Below are 19,380 nucleotides of genomic sequence, written 5' to 3' on the forward strand. Positions count from 1 at the left end.
GATAGTACCAAAGTCACTGTGGCATAGAGCAATTTTGACTAAATGCTAAGGCACTATGCACTTACAATAGTCTGCCTGGACATCCCGTATGAGATCTAGCTTTGCCTTGCCCTGGCTGTTTAGTTCAGTTGGTCACTGCATTGTCCTGATACACCAGGGTTGCAGGTCCAAGCTTTGTCTTTGTGTCACGCTGTTTTGTTTGTTAGTTTACGGTCTTCTATTATGCATTCCATAATAGAAAATGCAGGTAGGAATATAAAGCATGTAGGGTGGGTGTTGTAAATTATGAGTTTTCAAAACACTGCTAGGGTAAAGTTATTAGGAGGATTACTGAAATAAAGTGGGCAAGAGGGAAGTCGTGTGCTTCTTTGTCAGGTAAGGAAGCTAAATTTCATGTATACAATAAATTTTGAATCAAGATGGAACCATGTTCCTCTAGGCTCTAGGACATAATGGGGAAGAAAATAATTCCCTGTGTTTATGGGAGATAGGCAATAAAAAAAGTAAATATATGTTATGTCAGATGGTCATAAATATTCTGGAGGGAGATGGGGAGTACTAAAGTAGGTGGAATTTTGACTGGGCCTCAGTGAGATGGTGTCATTTTGCATGAAGTCTTTAAAGAAGTAGAAGGGTGAACTATGGTAAAGAGTTTTCTATCCAGGAGAAGAATTTTCTAGACAAAATTTAAAAGTCTCAAAGTGAAAACATGCCTGGTGCCCTGACTGGTGTGGCTCCGTAAGTTTGTGCATCGACCCACAAAGTGAAAGGTTGGTTCCATCCTCAGTCAGGGCACATGCCTGGGTTGCACGTTTGGTCCTCAGTTGCGGTGTGTTTGAGAAGCAACCAATGAATGTTTCTCTCCCTTCTCCTCTCTCTAAAAATAAATCAATAAAACCTTAAAAAAAAACATGCCTGGTATATTTAAGGACCCCCAAATGATTATAGTCAACTCTCTTTAATAGATTTGGTTATTTGCATTTTCTAAATTCTAGGATTCTAAAAAAGCTTGTAGGAAAATGAATATAATGGAAAACTATTTTCTTTACTTCATTTTATTTGGGATAGTGGATTTTTTTGCTGGGTTATTTCCAATAGTCAAATTTCAGGAGAGGGATCAATGTACAGATTAGAGATGTGGTGGTTTGATTTACTATATAATTAAATCACATAGCACCTAATCTTCTCAATAGGTTGCTAATGGGAATGATGTTCGAGCATCGCGACCCGGTCAAAGACAAACTTCTGAAAAGAAACTGTTGGACAAAGAGAAAAAAGGTAGGAATATTAGCAGTTATAAGTCCTGATGTTGCCACAAGAATAATAATGTTTAAGCATTTGATTTATTTTTCCCACAGCTGAACAACCTGAAATGCCCGCATCAGTGAGAGTGACTCGATCAGCTACCCTAGCAGCAAAGCAGATAGCCAGGCCCATCTCATCCACTACAACAAGAAAGCCAGTGACAAGAGCTACTGATGGTAAGAACTATTTCTTGATCAATGATTGAACTAGAATGTTTTGGTTCTTGAGATTTTTAAGTACTCCTTTGAGTAGGAGAGGAGGAAATGGAAGATTCCAGTTCCCGGAAGGTAGGTTCTGTGCCCCCTCATCCATTTAACAGTGGGCGCTCAAACACTGGGGTACCTGAAGTGGTGTAAGCAGCGCTTCACAGCGAGAAATTAATAGCCCCAATAAATTGCAGTCCATCCATTTGGAAAACAGTGAAAGTTTTTAAGAACAATGTGAAAAAATTGCTTAAGAATGTGGTTCGTGATATATTTAGTGGGGAAAGGCAAAAAGGTCAAAACCTGAATAGTATGAGCACAGTTCTAAAATATATATGTAAATATGTGAACATAGAAAAAACTGGGAAAATGCACCCTGAAATGTCAACAGTGGTTATTCCTGAATAATGTAATCGTGGGTGTTTTTTTATTTTTGTCTTTTGTTTTTCTTTATTTTCCAAATTTCCATAATATAGATTTTGCTATTTAGAGGCAAAAGGTAAAGTATCTTAAGACCTTTGTTTTGTTTTTGAAATTAGATGACCTACACTTGGCAGGAAATTTAATGTTTTTATCTTATTTTATAATAAGACTTTTATCATAAAATTTCTTAAGACATACATTTCTCCCCAGTGTGGCTCAGTCGGTTGGGTGTCATCCCGTGAACTGAAAGGTTGCCCCTGAGATTCCCGGTGAGGCCACCGCCTGTTTCCCCCATGGGCGTGTCTCTCTCCCTCTCCTTCCCTCCCCTCCCCTCCCTTCCCTTCCCTCTCTCTTAAAAAAAAAGAAAAGACACAGGTCCCTATTGTTGCCTTTTTTTTCTTTCCCAAATTACCTTAGTGCTCTTAATGTAGGATTTTTCTGTCTAGTCAAAATGGATGACATATTTTGTTTTATTTTTCAGATAATGAAACAGAAAGGAAGGCAACAAATGAAGGAAGATCTGCCCAAAGCATAGAAACTAAACCTGACAAGGTAGTGTATAAAATCTGTTTATTTCTAGATTCTCTGGAAATCTTATTGCTGCTTTCAAAAAGTCGAAATTAAGCATATAGAACCACTCAAGAGGTCAACCTACATGTGTGTGAAAAACTCTTGAGTCATAAAGAAGCATAAGAGGATTTATTGTTGTTTTTCAGGTATCTTATCCTCAGAGCTTTATGGGTAGAGAAAACACAATTTGGTTAACAGGAGATAGGAAAAATTAAAATAAAAAACACAGCTGATAGAAATGTTCACATGAGAATTAGGTTTGATGGGGTAGGGTGAAATGCACTGACTTTGAATTTAATTAGGCCCAAGTTTAAATATTATCTCTGTTTCCAATTAGTTATATAACCTTGGGCAAGTTATGAGTTTGTCTTTCTGTCTGTAACATGTAATACCTACATAGACTAGTATTAAGAATTAAATAACCTCATGTTTCTGGTAGCATCTCGCATAGAGCCTAGTAGAGTCTCCAAAAAAGAGCCACTATTTTGAAGACCCATCCTTTGGTTTATAATTTATAATCCATGCTACAATTCTATAACCTTAAAAAAAGAAAAAGGTAAGCCAAAGTGACTATATTCTTACTAAAAATCAAACAGATCCTCCAGGAAGACACTACAGAGTGAATCTGCACAGGCAAGCAGCTATACTTCAGCGCTCCTCCCATGAGATTGATTTTCTTCTGAAGGATTATCATTCATTTTTTGTTTGTGTGTTTGTTTCAAATTAAATTTATTAGGGTGACATTGGTTAATACAGTTATACAGGGTGGGGCAAAAGTAGGTTAACAGTTGTTCATATATAAAATAATACAATAATAAGTAATACAAGAATAAATTTTTTTTTGCATACTCACAACTGTAAACCTACTTTTTCCTTACCCTGTGGGGTGGGCAAAAGTAGATTTACAATTGTGAATAACATTCTTTTGAGTTAATAAAGCTGTTGCAGTAATCTTAACCTACATATCTTGTTTCCGTATGAACAACCATATACCTACTTTAGCATACCATACCCCTCTATTGGTGTCAAGTGGACATTTTATGATATATCATCTATCTGTATATCACTCATTTTCACTTTAATTCCCACGCTCACCTCAGGGACGTTTTTACCCTTGAACTCTTGTCCAGGTCAAAATACTGTAGTTTCAGTTAATATCTCATTAAAAATCCAAAACATAGAAACCTGTAAAAATTATGTTTCAGTGGGTGAATGTTAATAGGTAAAGGTAGTCAAAGGTACAAATTTCCAGTCATAAAATAAGTGAGTCCTGGGGAGACAATGTACTGCATAGTGACTATAGTTAGTTATATTGCATTGTATATTTGAGAGTTACAAAGAATAAATCTTAAAAGTTCTCATCACAAGAAAAAAATGTGTAGCCCTGGCTGTTGTGGCTCAGTGGATTGAGTACAGGCTGCGAACCAAAGGGCCGCTGGTTCGATGCCCAGTCAGGGCACACGCCTGGGTTGTGGGCCAGGTCCCCAGTGGGGAGCATGCAAGAGATGGATGCAAAACATATATCCAGTGGATGCAAAACAACCACACATTGATGTTTCTCTCCCTTTCTTTTTCCTTTCCCCTCTCTCTAAAAATAAATGAAAAGTAAAATTTAAATTAAAAAAATATTTGAAAAATTGTAACTATTTGTGATTATTTTGCTATACATACAAATATTGAATCACGATGCTGTATATACAAATATCAAATTGTGCTGTATACCTGAAACTATTATATGTCAATTATATCTTAGTAAAATAAACAGGTAGCAAGTTTAATTGACAAAGAAAATACATTTCATATTTTATATGGTTAATCTTACCGTGTTACATTAAAAATATTTTTGCTCATGCGATGAAGGATTTGATCCTTGACAATAGCAGTCATCCAGTAAATTTTGGATTATGATTTTCAAACTGTTATAATTATCATCATACTTTAAGTAAAAATATATGTGATCGGTAGATGAGTCAACTTTTCTACCTTAGTTTTCATATATTTTAATTTGTTGTAATACTTAAAACCAATTACATATTTAGTTCTTTTAATAAGGATTGGTTCTCTTTCTGGAACACAGCAACGGTTCAGTGTAGCTGGTCTTCTGACTCCACATACACACTCAGATGTATTTGTTTTTGTCTCGTAAATTATGTACATGGCACATATATCTCAGCTTGCACGTTCTCAGGCCTGTAAAAATTGCTTCAGGATATCCCAAGAAGAGAAATTCTTACTCTATTTTGTTTATTCATATCTAGGTCATTCCTTTTCAAGTTGATAGTGAAGAAAATAATTTGGATTCGCAAAGCAGTGCAACAAATGATGGAATTTTATCAAAAATGGAAAACTTACCTAAGACAAACACTGCAAAAACAAAAGGAAAGAATTCCTTCGCACCTAAAGATTTTATATTTCAGCCACTAGATGGTCTGAAGACCTATCAGGTTACACCCATGACTCCCCGAAGTGCCGAGGCCTTCTTGACACCCCGTTACACCTGGACTCCTGTACAAGCAGAAGTGTAAGGATGTAATATTAATATTTAATTCCTTGCTAAGGTGGATAACAAATGCCTTTCTTAGGTTTGTCCTGTGCTTTTTATTATTTTTTATTTTTAAAGATTTTATTTATATATTTTTAGAGAGGGGGAGAAATATCAGTGTGTGGTTGCCTCTCATGTGGCCCTCACTGGGGATCTGGCCTACAACCCAGGCATGTGCCCTGACTAGGAGTCAAACCAGTGACCCTCTGGTTCGCAGCCACTGAGCTACACCCACCAGGGCTGTTCTGTGCTTTTTAAAGTTATTATTTAGTTAGTAAATGATGTTAATTATAAAACATGAAAATCTGGTCTTCTAAATTTTTTTCAGAAAGCTATAATAATGTATTTGATAGCTTTGATATTTCCTATGTGTTGTTGTTACCATTTTTATGGTACAATATGTGGGGTTTTTTTGTTTTAATAAGTGAGTATTATAATACTTAGGAATAAATTTTTAGAAAGAAGAAATTGGTATAATATAGGCAAGATGTGGTTTGAGTTTTGGGGTGGTTTTTTTTGTTTGTTTTGTTTTGGTTTTTTTTGCTTGCTGAGTATCACTTTAGAAAAACTATCTCTAAAGACAAAAATGGTTAACTTGCAAAGTTGCAGAGAGTGGGAGAAAGTCAGTTAGAATCTTTTAAAAGAAGGAACAAGGTTGTTTTGCAAAGACTGGCTGGCAGCAAATTTACTGGAAACTGCTCCAAGACTAAGTGTTTATGTTTTATTAAGAGATCTTCAGAATCTTGAGATCTCATTACAGTTAGTGAAGGTGGATGTTCCCACTATGATGTTTAAAATTTTTCCCTATAGAAAAGACACATTTTTAAAAAATGGAGACTAATTTTCTGTTTTATCCCATGTTGTTCAAAAGCAACATAATTTTGAAATTCTTTAATCTGAGATATGGGGTTCATGTTTAATGAAGTCTATTTTTGCTGTTGTTTTTAGTGGCAAGATTCAAGATGCAACACAAGAAACATTGGCACAAAAATGTGAAATTTACTCTGCCAAGGCAGTACATCAAGATTCAAAATTACAATACCCTCAGGATTCTCTAACAGTTTGGAATAAAGGTATGGTATTTCAATTAAATTTTTACTTGCTTTTCTGGATTATGATTTATTAGTGAATTGTTTTAGAGCTCCATTCCCCATGTAGTTCAAGGGTGTGATCTCAGGGTCAGAAGAGATCAGAAAGCATGTGGAAAGATCTGGAGAAGGGCACCTAGGTGGCACGAGCAAGACGAGAGGAGGAGGCATGGCTGTAAATGTGAAGAGATGAAAGTGTTGAGCGACACTTTAGAGGTGTGTTGAATGAAATCATGAAAGCAGAATTAAAATTTTGAAATTCAACACTGAAAAAATTCAAGGATTAAAAAAATTGTTGTGGGGGTTGTCATTTTAGGAGTTGCTACTTTGAAATTTATATGTACGCATCTACTGTGTCACCATCCCACACAGCGTTAGCTCTGGACCCCTGATGGAAATGTATGTGTCTGTGTGTTAACAACAGTGAGTGAATGTATATTATATTTGGTCAAGTTAGTACTATGGTCATAGGCTGTGGAAGTTCTTTGTGACCTAATACTCTTTTTTGTAAATGTCCCATGGGTGTTTGAAAACAACTTTTATGTTCTGTTAGGAAATTTATTTTTTATGTATCTATTAGGTTAAACTTGTCAGTTGTATATTCAAATCCTCCTTTTTTGTATATTTTATTATATGTCAGTTTCTCAAGTTGTGGTAATGGTTCCCCTAATTATTTTGGATCTGTCCATTTCTTTGTGTATTTATAACCATTTTTGTGGTATATGTCTCAAAGGTCTGTTCTTAAAAAAAGAAATTTATATGTAATATTTTCTTTACAGAAAATGTCTTAAATAAAAATGAAACTACTATTAAAAATTCAAGTGGCCTTCCAATGAAAGAAATCCCATCACTTGAAATAAGTGAAGGTCAGATATCTCAGCCACAGCATGATGTGCCATATTTCAGGTTTGTTCATTTGTTCCTAGTGCGAGAATTTTGTATTGATGTCTAGACATTTAAATCAAAATTAACTATTTTTAACTTTAATGTAATAGATGAATTTCAAGGAAGCTGACTTTGGGTCATTTCAAAATGTAGAAAAAGGTACAAATGACAAGTCTTTTTTTCAACTCTGCCTCCCAACCCCATCCATACTTGGAAGCTTCCAGGGAAGCAAGTGTTATTCATTTCTTCTGAATATTTCCAGAGATAGACAAGGCATATACAGGCAAACATAAGCATATTTTTCTTTGTTTATATATGCAATAGCATACTATTCTGTTTTCATTTATTTTTCATGTAGGAGACATTCTATTTTAGCACTTGAAGAACTTCCTCATGTTGTTGTTTTTGTGTGTGTGTTTGTAATGGCCACACAGTATCCAATTATATGGATGTACCACAATTTACTTAATAGATCGGTCCCTATAGATGGTCATTTATATTCGGTTCACTCTGTTACTATTACAATCACGGCTTCAAAGAACAGCCTGTATGCTTTTCAGTTTTTTCATATGCAGATATGTAAAGATCTTAACTGACATTTCCCTCCAGGAAAGTATGCCAGTTCCTGTTTTCTCACTTTTTTGCCTCCCACAAAGAATCGAAGTTAATGTTTACTTTATAAAGGATTGATAACCGGAGTTGGTAGGAGGCTGTTTGGCCCTCTAACTCATGAGATAGGATTATGTTTCTGTAACTGAAGTGTAAAAATTAATATCCTGTGTGGGGAACTTCAGTCATGCCATCTAAATGCCTTGGAAACAATTGGAGAAGGACCCTAACACTCCACATCACATAGGAAGTTTTACATATTATTATTCCCGAGGAAATGTAGCAGGAAAATTCTAATACCTTTTTGAATGCAATATTAAATTTTTTGAGCTTTGCCAATCAAATAGGAAATATTATTTTGCTATAGTGTTAATATTCATTTGCTGTATGATGAATGAGTATCTTTTTATATATTTGAGAGCCATTTGAATTGTTGTTAGAGCATCAGGTTTTAGATTTGTGGGGGATTTTAGAGACTACCTAGTCCATTGTATTGCTTAACTTAAACCAAGCAGTGCCTCCAGACGCTGTCAACTAACTAGTGTCAGATCTAAGCCAGGGCTCCTTTCTCATTAAGGTGTTCTCTCTTATGCCACTAAATATAAATAGCTAAATTTTTCTTCTAAGGATCAAAAAATTATCCCCAGTTTCTCCTGCTAGGATGCTTTTTATAAAGAAATATTAAATTTACCCTTAGGCCAGGGTTTCTCAACTTTGAATGTTGACAGTTTAGATGGGATAATTCTTGTGGAGGTGGGGGCAGTCAGTCCTCTGCATTATACGAGGCTCGTAGTATCTTTGGCCAGTAGGACTTCTCTAGTTCCAGACAATAAAAAATAACTCCAGACTTCCCCAAAGGTGTGGGGCCAGGGGCATTGACTCCAGCTGAGAGCCACTGCCTTTGGACAGGCACGACCTGATAACTAGGTATACGAGGGTGGATGTATATAGGATATCCACTTGTATTTGGGGGGTTTATTATGTCACAGTTGATAAAATAAGCATCAACTCTTGGAAATAATATTGTATAACTGTCATAATGCTGATACTTAGATATTAGTGTGAGAGACATTTGTAAAACTGAAATGTATGTCATAATTTTAGAAATATTCTTCAGTCAGAAACTGAGAAATTAACTTCTCAGTGCCTGGAGTGGGACAGGAAGCTTAATTTGGACATTCCAGATGATGGTAAGGGAACATTTATATATTTTTTTACATTTTAGCTTTATCTTTTTTTTATCTTAATGTGGTTACACTACACTGAAACTTAAAAATCTGGTGTTTTCCAACTTCATACTTTGTTTTTCCAAATGGCGAGAATTTTTTCATTTCAATATATGTTCACTAACATCTCTGCTAAACTGATACATTACTTAAAAGAGGTATATATAATTAGAATATTATCTGTCATTCCTGAGAGTTAGACATTTGTCTGTTTTACTATTAGATATTCTTCATGTGTCTTTATAAGTGACATCTGTATCTGGTATTGCTTAATTATACAAAAGTATTTTCTGAATGAAAATTACCAATACCAATGTGGAACAGATTTTCTGAAAAGTTCCTTAGTCTTCCTTATTTGGGGAAGCTGTTTAGAAAAAAATCGCTTGTGTGCTGTCACTGTGAAGCCTTCCTTAACTACTGATGTGCAGTGAGGTTTCTGAGGTTGGGTTCTTACAAAATACAAGGAAGGGTGCAAGGCTGTTCGCTATGTAACAGTACTTAGGACAATAAATAATGCTTATTTTTAGCAGTAATTGAAGCAGAGAGTTAATGCTCAGTATTTGTATGACAACATTTTGTAACATTTTTGTTTTGCTTTAAGTTAAGAATTTGATAGGACATTCAGGGTGAGGTCTTCTTAGCAGCTGGTTGGCTGGCAATAAAGTTTCTGTTTTGCCCTTTAACTTGTAAAAACCTCTTATTTCCTTTAGCTAAAGAACTTATTCTCACAGCAGTTGGTCAAACAAGACTCCTTATGAAAGAAAGGTTCAAACAGTTCGAAGGACTAGTGGATGATTGTGAACATAAACGGGGTGCAAAGGAGATTACCTGTACAGATCTGGATGGATTTTGGGATATGGTTAGTTTTCAGGTATGTGGTCAAGCATTTGGAATGCACTGACTTTTGAGTCCAGTCTTTTTTTTTCTTAAGTGAGGTAACAGTGGTAAAATGGCAGTAATAGTAGCTGCTTAAGTACCTGTAATGGTAAGTGAGGTAATTCATAGTACCTTTATAAACTGTAAAACCACTGTCTACATTTTATGACTGTTGCCCCTTCCTCCCCCATATTGTCAGGATAATTTCTATATGGTTGGAAATTGAGGTTATAGTCAACTGTTGAATAGTCTCTGACTATACACATGAGAAAATGAGTAAATATAGTTTAGTAGTTCAGTTCATCTAGCCATCGTTCAGTTCCTATTGTGTGCCAGGCGCTGTACTAGGAGTCGAAGACACGTTCTTTGTCCCAGAGGAGTTTTACGGTTTTATTAGTGAGTCAGACACCGCGTATAATTCTAGTCTAATTTTTAAAAAATGCTGCAATAGAGGGAAATACTAGGAGTATCAGTAAAGGTGTGGAGGAGATGACACTCTCTAGCTTTTTAAGCTTATTTCAGAAATAAACGTATAAGATACTCTTTCAATAACTAGTAGCTAACAATCATTAGTCATAATGATGTGAGCATTACTTTATGGCCAGTTTTAAAATATTTACCAGTTTTCATAATAATGAGTTGGTTCAATGGCGTCCTTTAATGATGACCGTTTAATTTTGTTTCTTAGTCTCATTACTTATGGATTTAAAGGTATTTGATGTGTTGCATCGTTTACACTTAACTATATTGATGCTCACTTCCCAATGGGAACTTTTTCAAGTTGGTTCCTGGGACATTTATTTGTTTATCTCTTTGTTTACAAAGAGTTGCATTGAAGTATAGTCTACATATCATAAAATTTGCCTGTGGTAAGTATAATTCAGTGATTTTTAGTAAAATTTGCAATTGTGCGACTATCACCACAGTCCAGCTTTAGAACATTTCATCATCACAAGAAGATCCCTCCTGCCTGTTTGCATTCCCATTCCCAAGCAACCACTAAATCTACTTACTAACTTTGTAGATTTGCTTTTTCTGGACATTTCATGTTAAATAGAATGATATTAATATATGGTCTTTTGTATCTGGCTTCCACTTAGCATGATGTTTTTGAGGTTCCTCCACATTGTAGCTTTATCTGTACTTTGTTGCTTATCATTGCTGAGTAGTAGTTGTTTGGATATATCACTCTTCATTCACCAGTTGATGGACAATGAGGTTGTTTCCAGTATGTGGTAATGATGAGTAATGTTCCATGAGTATTCACATACATAGCATAGACTTATGTTTTCTTTTGTCTTGGGTAGATACCTAGATTTTTCTGTGTCATATGTTAAATTTATGTTTAACTTTTTAAGAAACTGCCAAACTGTTTTCCAAAGTAATTAAACCATTTTACATTCCCACCAGCAATGTATGAGTGTTCCTATTTCTCCACATCCTTACCAGTATTTGCTATTTTCTGTCTTTTTAGTATAGCCATCCTACTGTGTGCAAAGCGTCCCTTTGCATTTTGATTTGCGTTTCCCTAGTGTAAAAATGTTAAGCACCTTTTCTTGTATTTATCAGCCATTCATAGGTCTTCTTTGGTAAAATGTCTATTCAGACCTTTTGTCCATTTTTAAAACTGAGTTTGTCTTTGCATTGAGTTATAAGTGTTCTTTTATACATTCTGTATACAAGTTCTTTATCAGAAATATTATTTGCAAATAATGTTCTCCCAATTTGTGACTTGCGTTTTAATTTTCTTAATGGTGTCTTTTGAAATGCAAACATTTTTACTTTTGATGAAGCTCAGTTTATCAGGTTTTTTCCCATTTATTGTGATATTGGCATCATAGCTAAGAACTATTTTGGCCTGACTACTGGTCACAGAGATTTTCTCTTACGTTTTTTTCTTAAAGTGTTATACTTTTAGCTCCTACACTTTGGTAAGTCTATAATCCATTTGGAGTTCTTTTTTGTCTGTGGTGTAGGTAAGAGTTTACATTCATCTTTTTTCTTGTGGATATCCAGTTTTCCCAGCACTGTTTGTTGAAAAAAGTATTCGTATTGAATTGCATTGACGCTTTTGTTGAAAATGAATGTCATAAGTATAATCCTGAGTCTTTTTGATATTTACATATTTTCAAAGACTTTATTTTTTAGAGGGAAAGGGAGGGAGAGGGAGAGAACCATCAATGTGTGAGAGGAACATCAGTCCCTAACTGGGGACCTGGCCTGCAACCCAGCCATGTGCCTTGACCAGGAATCTAACCTGTGTCCTTTTGGTTTGCGGGAGGATGCCCAGCTCACTAAGCCACATCAACCAGGGCTGACATTTATGTTTCATGAGAGACAGATTATGAGTACCTGTGCATATAAATGCATAGTAAAAGGACTCAAAGCATGTTTACCACTTTGGGGGAGAATGGAAATACCAGAAGAATGGGGATCATACATTCCCATTCTGCTAATACATTATTTGAATATTTTTTTTTTAAAGATTTTATTTATTTATCTTTAGAGGGGAAGGGGGGAAGGAGAGAGGGAGAGAAACATCAATGTATGGTTGCCTTTCGTGCATCCCCTGCTGGGAACTGGCCTGCAACCCAGGCATGTGCCCTGACTGGGAATCGAACCGCGATTGTGTGGTTCGCAGGCCCGCGCTCAATCCACTGAGCTACACCAGCCAGGGCCATTATTTGAATCTTTTAAAATGAGTGTGTTGTGAGAATGAGAAGATAAACCACAGATTGGGAGAAAATATTTGCAAAAGACACACATTTGATAAAGATGCTCTTCTCCAAAATATACAAAGACCTCTTAAAAGTTAAAACCTTTTCAATAAGAAAACAACTTGATTTAAAAACAGGCAAAAGACCTGAATGGACACGTGAGCAAAGAAGGTTAGCATATGAAAGGTAAGATGCTCAACATCATATGTTAGTACGGAATTGCCAATTTTATCTACAATGAAGTACCACATCTATTAGAATGACATGATAGCACCAAATGCTGGCGAGGGTGGGGAGCCACAGTAATTCTCGTTTGTCGCTGGTGGGAATGCAGAACGGCACAGCCCCTTTGGAAGACAGTTCGGCAGTCTCTTACAAAACCAAACACACTGTTACCATAGGATTCAGCAATGACACTTCTTGCTATTCGCCCAAAAGAGTTGAAAACATATGTTTAGACAAAAACATATACATGTGCTTATAACAGCTGTATTCTTAATTGCCAAAACTGGGAATCAACCAGTATATCCTTCAGTAGGAAAATAAACTATTTTATTAAAAAGACAGAACTTGTGATCACATTCTGTAATATATAATATCTCTCCTACCATTTTAGTGATATTATTTAGGAGAGTTACTCATGTATGACATCCTTTATGTAGATTTTGAAAGTTTATGAGATCAAAAATGGCAATGAACAATTTTACCATTAAGAATTCTTGATTTACTAGGGGGGGTGGAAATGGGAGGGAGGGGGGAGACCGGGCGGGGGGGTGCGGTGGGATGGGAGAAATAGATTAAAAAAAATGTACTTGAAAAGTAACTAAATAAAATTTAATATTAAAAAAAAAAGAATTCTTGATTTAAATACTAAATTGAGATTAACTTAGTCTAATTATTTTTTTCTTAGTTTTTAAAAATATTTATTCATTAGAGGGGAAGGGAGGGACAAAGAGAAGGAGAGGAAAATTGACATGAGAAACATTGCTCAGTTGCCTGTTGCACACCCCCCCAACTGGGAATTGAACCCACAGCCTAGGCATGCGCCCTGACCTGGAATTGAACCAGCAACTTTTTGGTTTGTGGGATGACGCCCAACCAACGGAGCCACACTGGTCAGGGCGATTTAGTCTTATTTTATCTGTCACCAGTCCAAGTCATTCTCTGTTTTTTGGAAGTCTCAGTTCATTAGTTTGTAATATTAATATAGTTAGCATTAAACTGATAAGTTTGTACTTTATTAACAGATAGAAGATGTAAACCAAAAATTCAACAATCTGACCAAACTTGAGGAATCTGGGTGGCAAAGTAACAATAATACAAGCAAAAAGGTGTTTCGGGTAAGTTTTTGATTTTCTATTATAGACTCTTATAATTTAATGATTTATTTTTAACGGTTAAAAACTTTTAGCTTCATATTTTTATCATTTTGCAAACTAAGTTCCCATATGTTACTTACAATTCTTGATTGTATTTGAAGAAGGAATAAGGAAATAATGTACGCAAAATTCAGAATGGTTATTTTTGGAGGGAGAATGGAAGGGCCTGTGACTGAATTGGGGTACCCGGACAGCTTCTGAGTTGCTAAGTAGTGGATATGTACATATTTGTTTTATTCTTTAAACTCTGCATATATATATATATATATATATATATATATGCATATATATATATGTATGTATTTTTTTTACCACTACTAGTAGTAGTAAATAACTTCTGCCTTCTCCCATATATACTTTATCTTGTAAAATTTCCTATTACTTTCTCAGTAAAGTTATCTTTGCTAACATGATAGATTCCATCCTTAATCTATTTGTAGTAATTTTTTTTCTAGTAATGTTTTAACTCATTCAAATGAATATTTCTCAAACCACCTTAGAGCATTGCCAGTTTTACTTTTAGATTTCAGGAAAATGCCTGTGGTTGTAAAATCGGGTTTCTAGGTTGGTTCTTTATTATGCTATGTGGTCCAGTAGAAAATGTTTTGAATCTGTTAAAAATGTTAGAGTACTGAAAGAACCTCATAAAAGTATTGTGATAATGAAGTCTTAAGACAAGGACCCTGAGGACAGTGATGAAACTGATTGAATGAGTTTCATGTCTACTAAACAATGAAAGATACTCGAACATTTTAAAACTACTGTGGATATTTTGTATTGAATATTGAGTATTGAGTCATGGAAACATTAGTAATCAGTGAGGTAGATAATGGCTGTATGAGTATAGCATTATATCAGAGTCTTGTAATTCTGCCCCTTATCACCAGATGTCTCTCTCCTACTTTATTTTATAGGCCACTGTACTTTCAAACCGTTCTCTCCTACTTCTTACTCATTGACCGCATATCATTTAGCCTTGTTTTCTCTTTTCTTTTTTTTTTCATTAGTTTTTAGACATCTTTAGAATTTTATGTATTTTTCCATTTAAAAAAATGCATGACGTCCACACCTCCCTCCAGGTGTCTGTACCTCTGTTCCTGTTTTTCTTCCTAAAAAAGTTGTCTGTACTGTCTTTGTTCAACTCACTGCACGCTTTACCCCTGTCTATGCCTCCAGAACAGATATCACCAAGGTTATTGATCCAGTAGTTGCTGAAGGTATTAGACACTTATTTATAAAATAACCCCTCTGCAGTGTTAAATATAGTATACTTGCTTTCTTAAAATTGTATTCTATTGACTTTCTTCCTACCTCTGGGTCCATTCTTCAGTCACGTTTGCAAATTTTTGCTTTTTCATTTATCCCTTTAAAGTTTGTCCTATTCAGAATTTGTACCTCAACTCTCTTCTCTCCTTTCTGGGTCTTCCTGTGCAGTCCTACCCACCCTTTGATGATTCCCAAATCTGTTTCAGACCACACTCACTGCTAAGGTCTATATATCCTGACTCACTTACCTTAAAATCACTATATCTCAAACTGAAATCATCTCCACACACACCAATGCATCCCTGTCTCAGTATGGCATGACCATCCCCCCAGCTGTCCAAAATCGAAACCTGGGTACGTTCTTCCGTTCTCTCCCTTCTCTGTTTCACTGTCTCCACTCCACACCCATCTGGTAGGCTAAGTCCTTTCAGTTGGGCCTCTTAAGTATCTCTTCACTTTTTTTCATTTCTCCCTCTGTTTAACTATCATCATTGTCTCCCCTGTATCATTGTAGTTGTCTCCTTTCTTAGTGGCTTGTGGCCCTCCAGGCTATAGCCAGAATGACCTTGCAAAAATGCAAATGCAATAATCTTAATCTCTTGATTAAAAGTCATCAGTAATCTCTATTCCTTTGTTCTCTGTATGAATGTGGCTCCATAAAACGGTTACAAGTAAGGGGTTTTATAATCTAGCTGTTGCTGATCTTGCCAACTCCTTCCTGCTTCTTTTGCTTCTGGTTTTGCAAACATGCTATCTTCTCTACTGAGCTCTTTCCTCACTTCATTGTTCAGCCTGGCAAACTGTCATTTCAGCTTCCGTGCAACTTCCTTTACAAGAAAGGCCTTTCTTGACGCCTTTGGAGATTGGTGTTTAGGTGTTATCTTTATTTTCTCCTACGGCCCTCTGAATTTGTCTCTAACATGGCATTTGTCCTTCTCAGTGTCTTTACCTAGCTCTTCCACTGTGAAGTTATGAACTTGAGAGCAGGGACTTTGCTGTCTACCTTTTGACTCCTAGAACATACTAGGAACTTGATAAGTGTATGATGAATGTGTGACATATTTTATGTATGTTTTATTCTTCCTACAAGGTAGTAATGAGTACTTTTAATAAATGCCATAATTTCTTTTTGCAGAAAAAAGTTGTCTCGGGTACAGCAAGCAAACCAAAACAGGATGATGGTGGAAGAATTGCAGCTAGAAATCGCCTTGCTGCCATAAAACATGCAATGAGAGAGAGAATTAAGCAGGAAGAACATGCTGAAGCAGCAGGCTCTGTGGTACCAAAGGAAGTTGATAAAATTGTGTTTGATGCTGGATTTTTCAGAGTTGAAAGTCCTGTTAAATCGTTTTCAGGTTTGTTTTTCTTCTGAGACCACTTAATAATATCTTGGTTGAATGGCAGGTTGTGTAGGAAGTGAAAAATCGTGTTTACATGTAGGGATATAAGCTTTCTGTGACTTCTGGAAAGTAGACTACATGCTCACTCACAAACACATGCAAACTGCATGCTTTCTAAGGCACTTCACTTCTGTTGTTACCTCTTAATCCCAGAATCCTGTGAGGTAGGTCAGGATCTCAGGAGGTAAGGAACATGATGGAGCATGAGAAGCTGGGTGATTTTCAAAGCTGGATTAGAATCTAAGATGCAAAGGAAACTTAGTCATAAACTATCAAACCTCCCTACTGTGCTTTAAAATGAAATTTATGGAGGGTGGTGGTTTTCATTTAACTTATATAAAACTTTGATCTTTTGGATAAACTGTAAACACACTAGTTTTAAAATGTTTCGGGAAACAATTCTTATAATTTCCTAACTGGGTATATTTTTCAAGAGCAGTTTTTCATAGACTATGTTTAGTAGACTGAGTTTATTAGCCATAGGATGAGAGGGCACCGTTGAAGTGGTCTGTTCCTTATTATATCTCAGTAGTTACTTCTCTCGGTGCTTTAAGAGCTAGATACTCATTTTCAAGGAGAAAGGGCCCAAAGCCTCTTTGAGTACTGATCAGTTGAAGAGCTGTTTTCTCCTTCTTATTTAACTGTGTCCACTAGGAAGTTTTCTGAAAATAAAGCTTAGCTGCTCTCTAACAGTTACAGGAAAATGTAAATTTATCACCTCAGTTTAGGAATTGCCTCGCTGCTAATAACAAGGCTGCTCACTACCCGCTTCTCAAGGATCCTAGAGGTTTCCACAGCTGTGAGCCTATCACTGTCTGTTTTTCCCAACTCTGCATGTGTAACTAGGGAGATCAAAGTTTATGGCAAAAGTTGACCTTTCTAAAATTGGGTTTTATGTACAGAGCACTTAGTTATATGAGGCTCATTACAAAACAGAAGTGTCCCACAAAGCCCCTCTCATCCCATTGTCACTCCCTAGAGGCAACGACTTTTACTTTTTAAAACTTTTAAGTTATCGTTGGTATGCAGTTAGTTTCAGGTGTGCAACGTAGTGATTAGTAATTCTTCATGGAGTCTTGGAGTCTTAACTTGTTTACGGCCTTCTCTGAACTAGTGTCGGTTTTTTCTTGAGTTACTCCTTTGATTTACTTGCCTTTGTTCTCTCTGATCTTTCAGAAATACATATTTTTCTCTTGGTAAATAGACTACTTTTGTCACTTTCCTGTACTTAACATTTTCTTCTGCTGTCTGGATTTCTTCAACTTCATGTTAGCTGTCATGTTTTTAATTCCCAGTAGTTCTTCCTCATTCTTGGAATGTTTCATTTCAGCACAGGCTGTATTCCTTTAGACAAGACTGCACTGTCTTATCTTTCTGAGGGCATAATGAGAGTTTTTATGTTTCTTTCCCCCATAGAGTCCATATCTGTTCCAAGATACTTTCATCTGTCTGGTCTTGGTCTCTCTCACAGGAGAGGCTTTCCGTGGACATCCAGAGCTCATTCGTGGCCACACACGGTGGGAGCGGGGCTCTGCGTGGCTATGTACCCCCATGCTGCAAACCTGCATATCACTGTTTCTGTCTTTCCTCATGGGCTGGACTCCCCAGAGAATAATCTTTCAGTCTGTTGCCGGGAGGGTATAACTCACTGCCATTCTGGCAGCCAGTCTTTCAGGAGCCATGGGGGTTGGGCAGAGGTAGGGAGGAGGCAGGGGAACCTGAATGCCGTAAGTACTCACTTAATCCCCTTGTTTTCTATATAGTGCCCATCTTTCGACCTCACCTTTTATCCTCTAAATCAGAGACCCTCTGTTTCCCTTTTTGGGTTAAATAAGCCTCCAGTTTTCTGATTTTGGTGTGGGGACGGGGGGAGGTGGATGGCAGCTGCCCGGCTGTGGGGAATGAGGAAAGCAACCTGGGCTCTAATTGTTCCTTAAAGTGACTTTGAACCAGTCTCCTCCACTTCCAGAGACACTTGAGGCCAGCAGTTCATTTGAGGGGCGCTATGGTATAAACTGGGTTGACTCTATCTTCCCTCACTGGTTGCTTAGGATTTATTTTCTTGAATATACTAAGTAAAATTTCACTTATTTTTATTACAGCTTCCAAATTTTTCTGGTTATTGTCTCTGTTTTAGTTTCCTCTTTCTTTGTAGCATTCTGCCTTTTAAAATGATCTCTTACCGCTTATGCTGGTGGGATGACAATAGGAAGCAGAGTCTGATGTGAGTGTTCAATACTGTCTTTAACTGAAGGCTCTGGGCATTTGACTTTAACAAACACTATTTTACAAGAGAAAGAGAGTAGTTGATAGGGGACTAGGAAGAATTTGCACTGTCTTCCTAGTCATAATGAAAAGTGAATGAAAGAACTTTTGATATTGAGGTGGTTTCTCTCATCTTCTAGGACATTCTCTCTCTTCTGAACGTCTTTCCCAAAGACTTTGGACACCCAAGTCTGTCAGCAAAGCCATGTCTGACAGCGGGGCTGATGCGGGCCGTCTGCGCCCACCAGCAGCAGCCCGTGAGCCCGAGGGTGCCGCAAGGGAACATGCTGGTGAGACGACTCTGCTTTCCAACATTCCTGAAAACAGGTATTTCTTTACTGTGCTATGAAGAATTTAGTTAGATGCTGATGTTAAATACTATTTCGGATTGTTAACCTGCTGAAATATGCAAGCCATATATTTTTAATTTAATTTCACAATGGCCCTGTAACGTATAGGCAGTACTTCTCTTGTATAAACGAGAAAACTAAGGCCTAAGATTTCAGATTGCTGGATGGTCATATTTAGATGGACAGAGAACACAGTAGAACTAAAAAGAAAAGAAGTCATTATAGTGTCCTTTGGAGCTGAACAGACTGCAGCTTGGTGCTTGACAAGTTAATGTA

At 36.6% G+C, this 19,380-nt stretch overlaps 1 protein-coding gene across 2 annotated transcripts in view; it reads left to right on the forward strand.

The window, feature by feature from the left end:
• The window catches only part of DLGAP5 (DLG associated protein 5), a 40,333-nt gene that overhangs the window by 10,848 nt on the left and 10,105 nt on the right, over positions 1-19,380 (forward strand). For both annotated transcript variants that reach the window (XM_037155813.2, XM_037155814.2), the window contains exons 5-15: positions 1,194-1,278; positions 1,359-1,481; positions 2,413-2,483; positions 4,760-5,022; positions 5,992-6,116; positions 6,911-7,037; positions 8,730-8,815; positions 9,562-9,722; positions 13,692-13,784; positions 16,225-16,444; positions 18,895-19,081. In XM_037155813.2, coding sequence (XP_037011708.2) covers positions 1,194-1,278; positions 1,359-1,481; positions 2,413-2,483; positions 4,760-5,022; positions 5,992-6,116; positions 6,911-7,037; positions 8,730-8,815; positions 9,562-9,722; positions 13,692-13,784; positions 16,225-16,444; positions 18,895-19,081 — 1,541 coding nt within the window. The remainder of the gene's footprint in view (positions 1-1,193; positions 1,279-1,358; positions 1,482-2,412; positions 2,484-4,759; positions 5,023-5,991; positions 6,117-6,910; positions 7,038-8,729; positions 8,816-9,561; positions 9,723-13,691; positions 13,785-16,224; positions 16,445-18,894; positions 19,082-19,380) is intronic.

This window comes from Artibeus jamaicensis, unplaced genomic scaffold (genome assembly GCF_021234435.1).
Source record: "Artibeus jamaicensis isolate MK-2021 breed Jamaican fruit bat unplaced genomic scaffold, CSHL_Jam_final contig_548, whole genome shotgun sequence".
NCBI classification, from domain to species: Eukaryota; Metazoa; Chordata; class Mammalia; order Chiroptera; family Phyllostomidae; genus Artibeus; species Artibeus jamaicensis.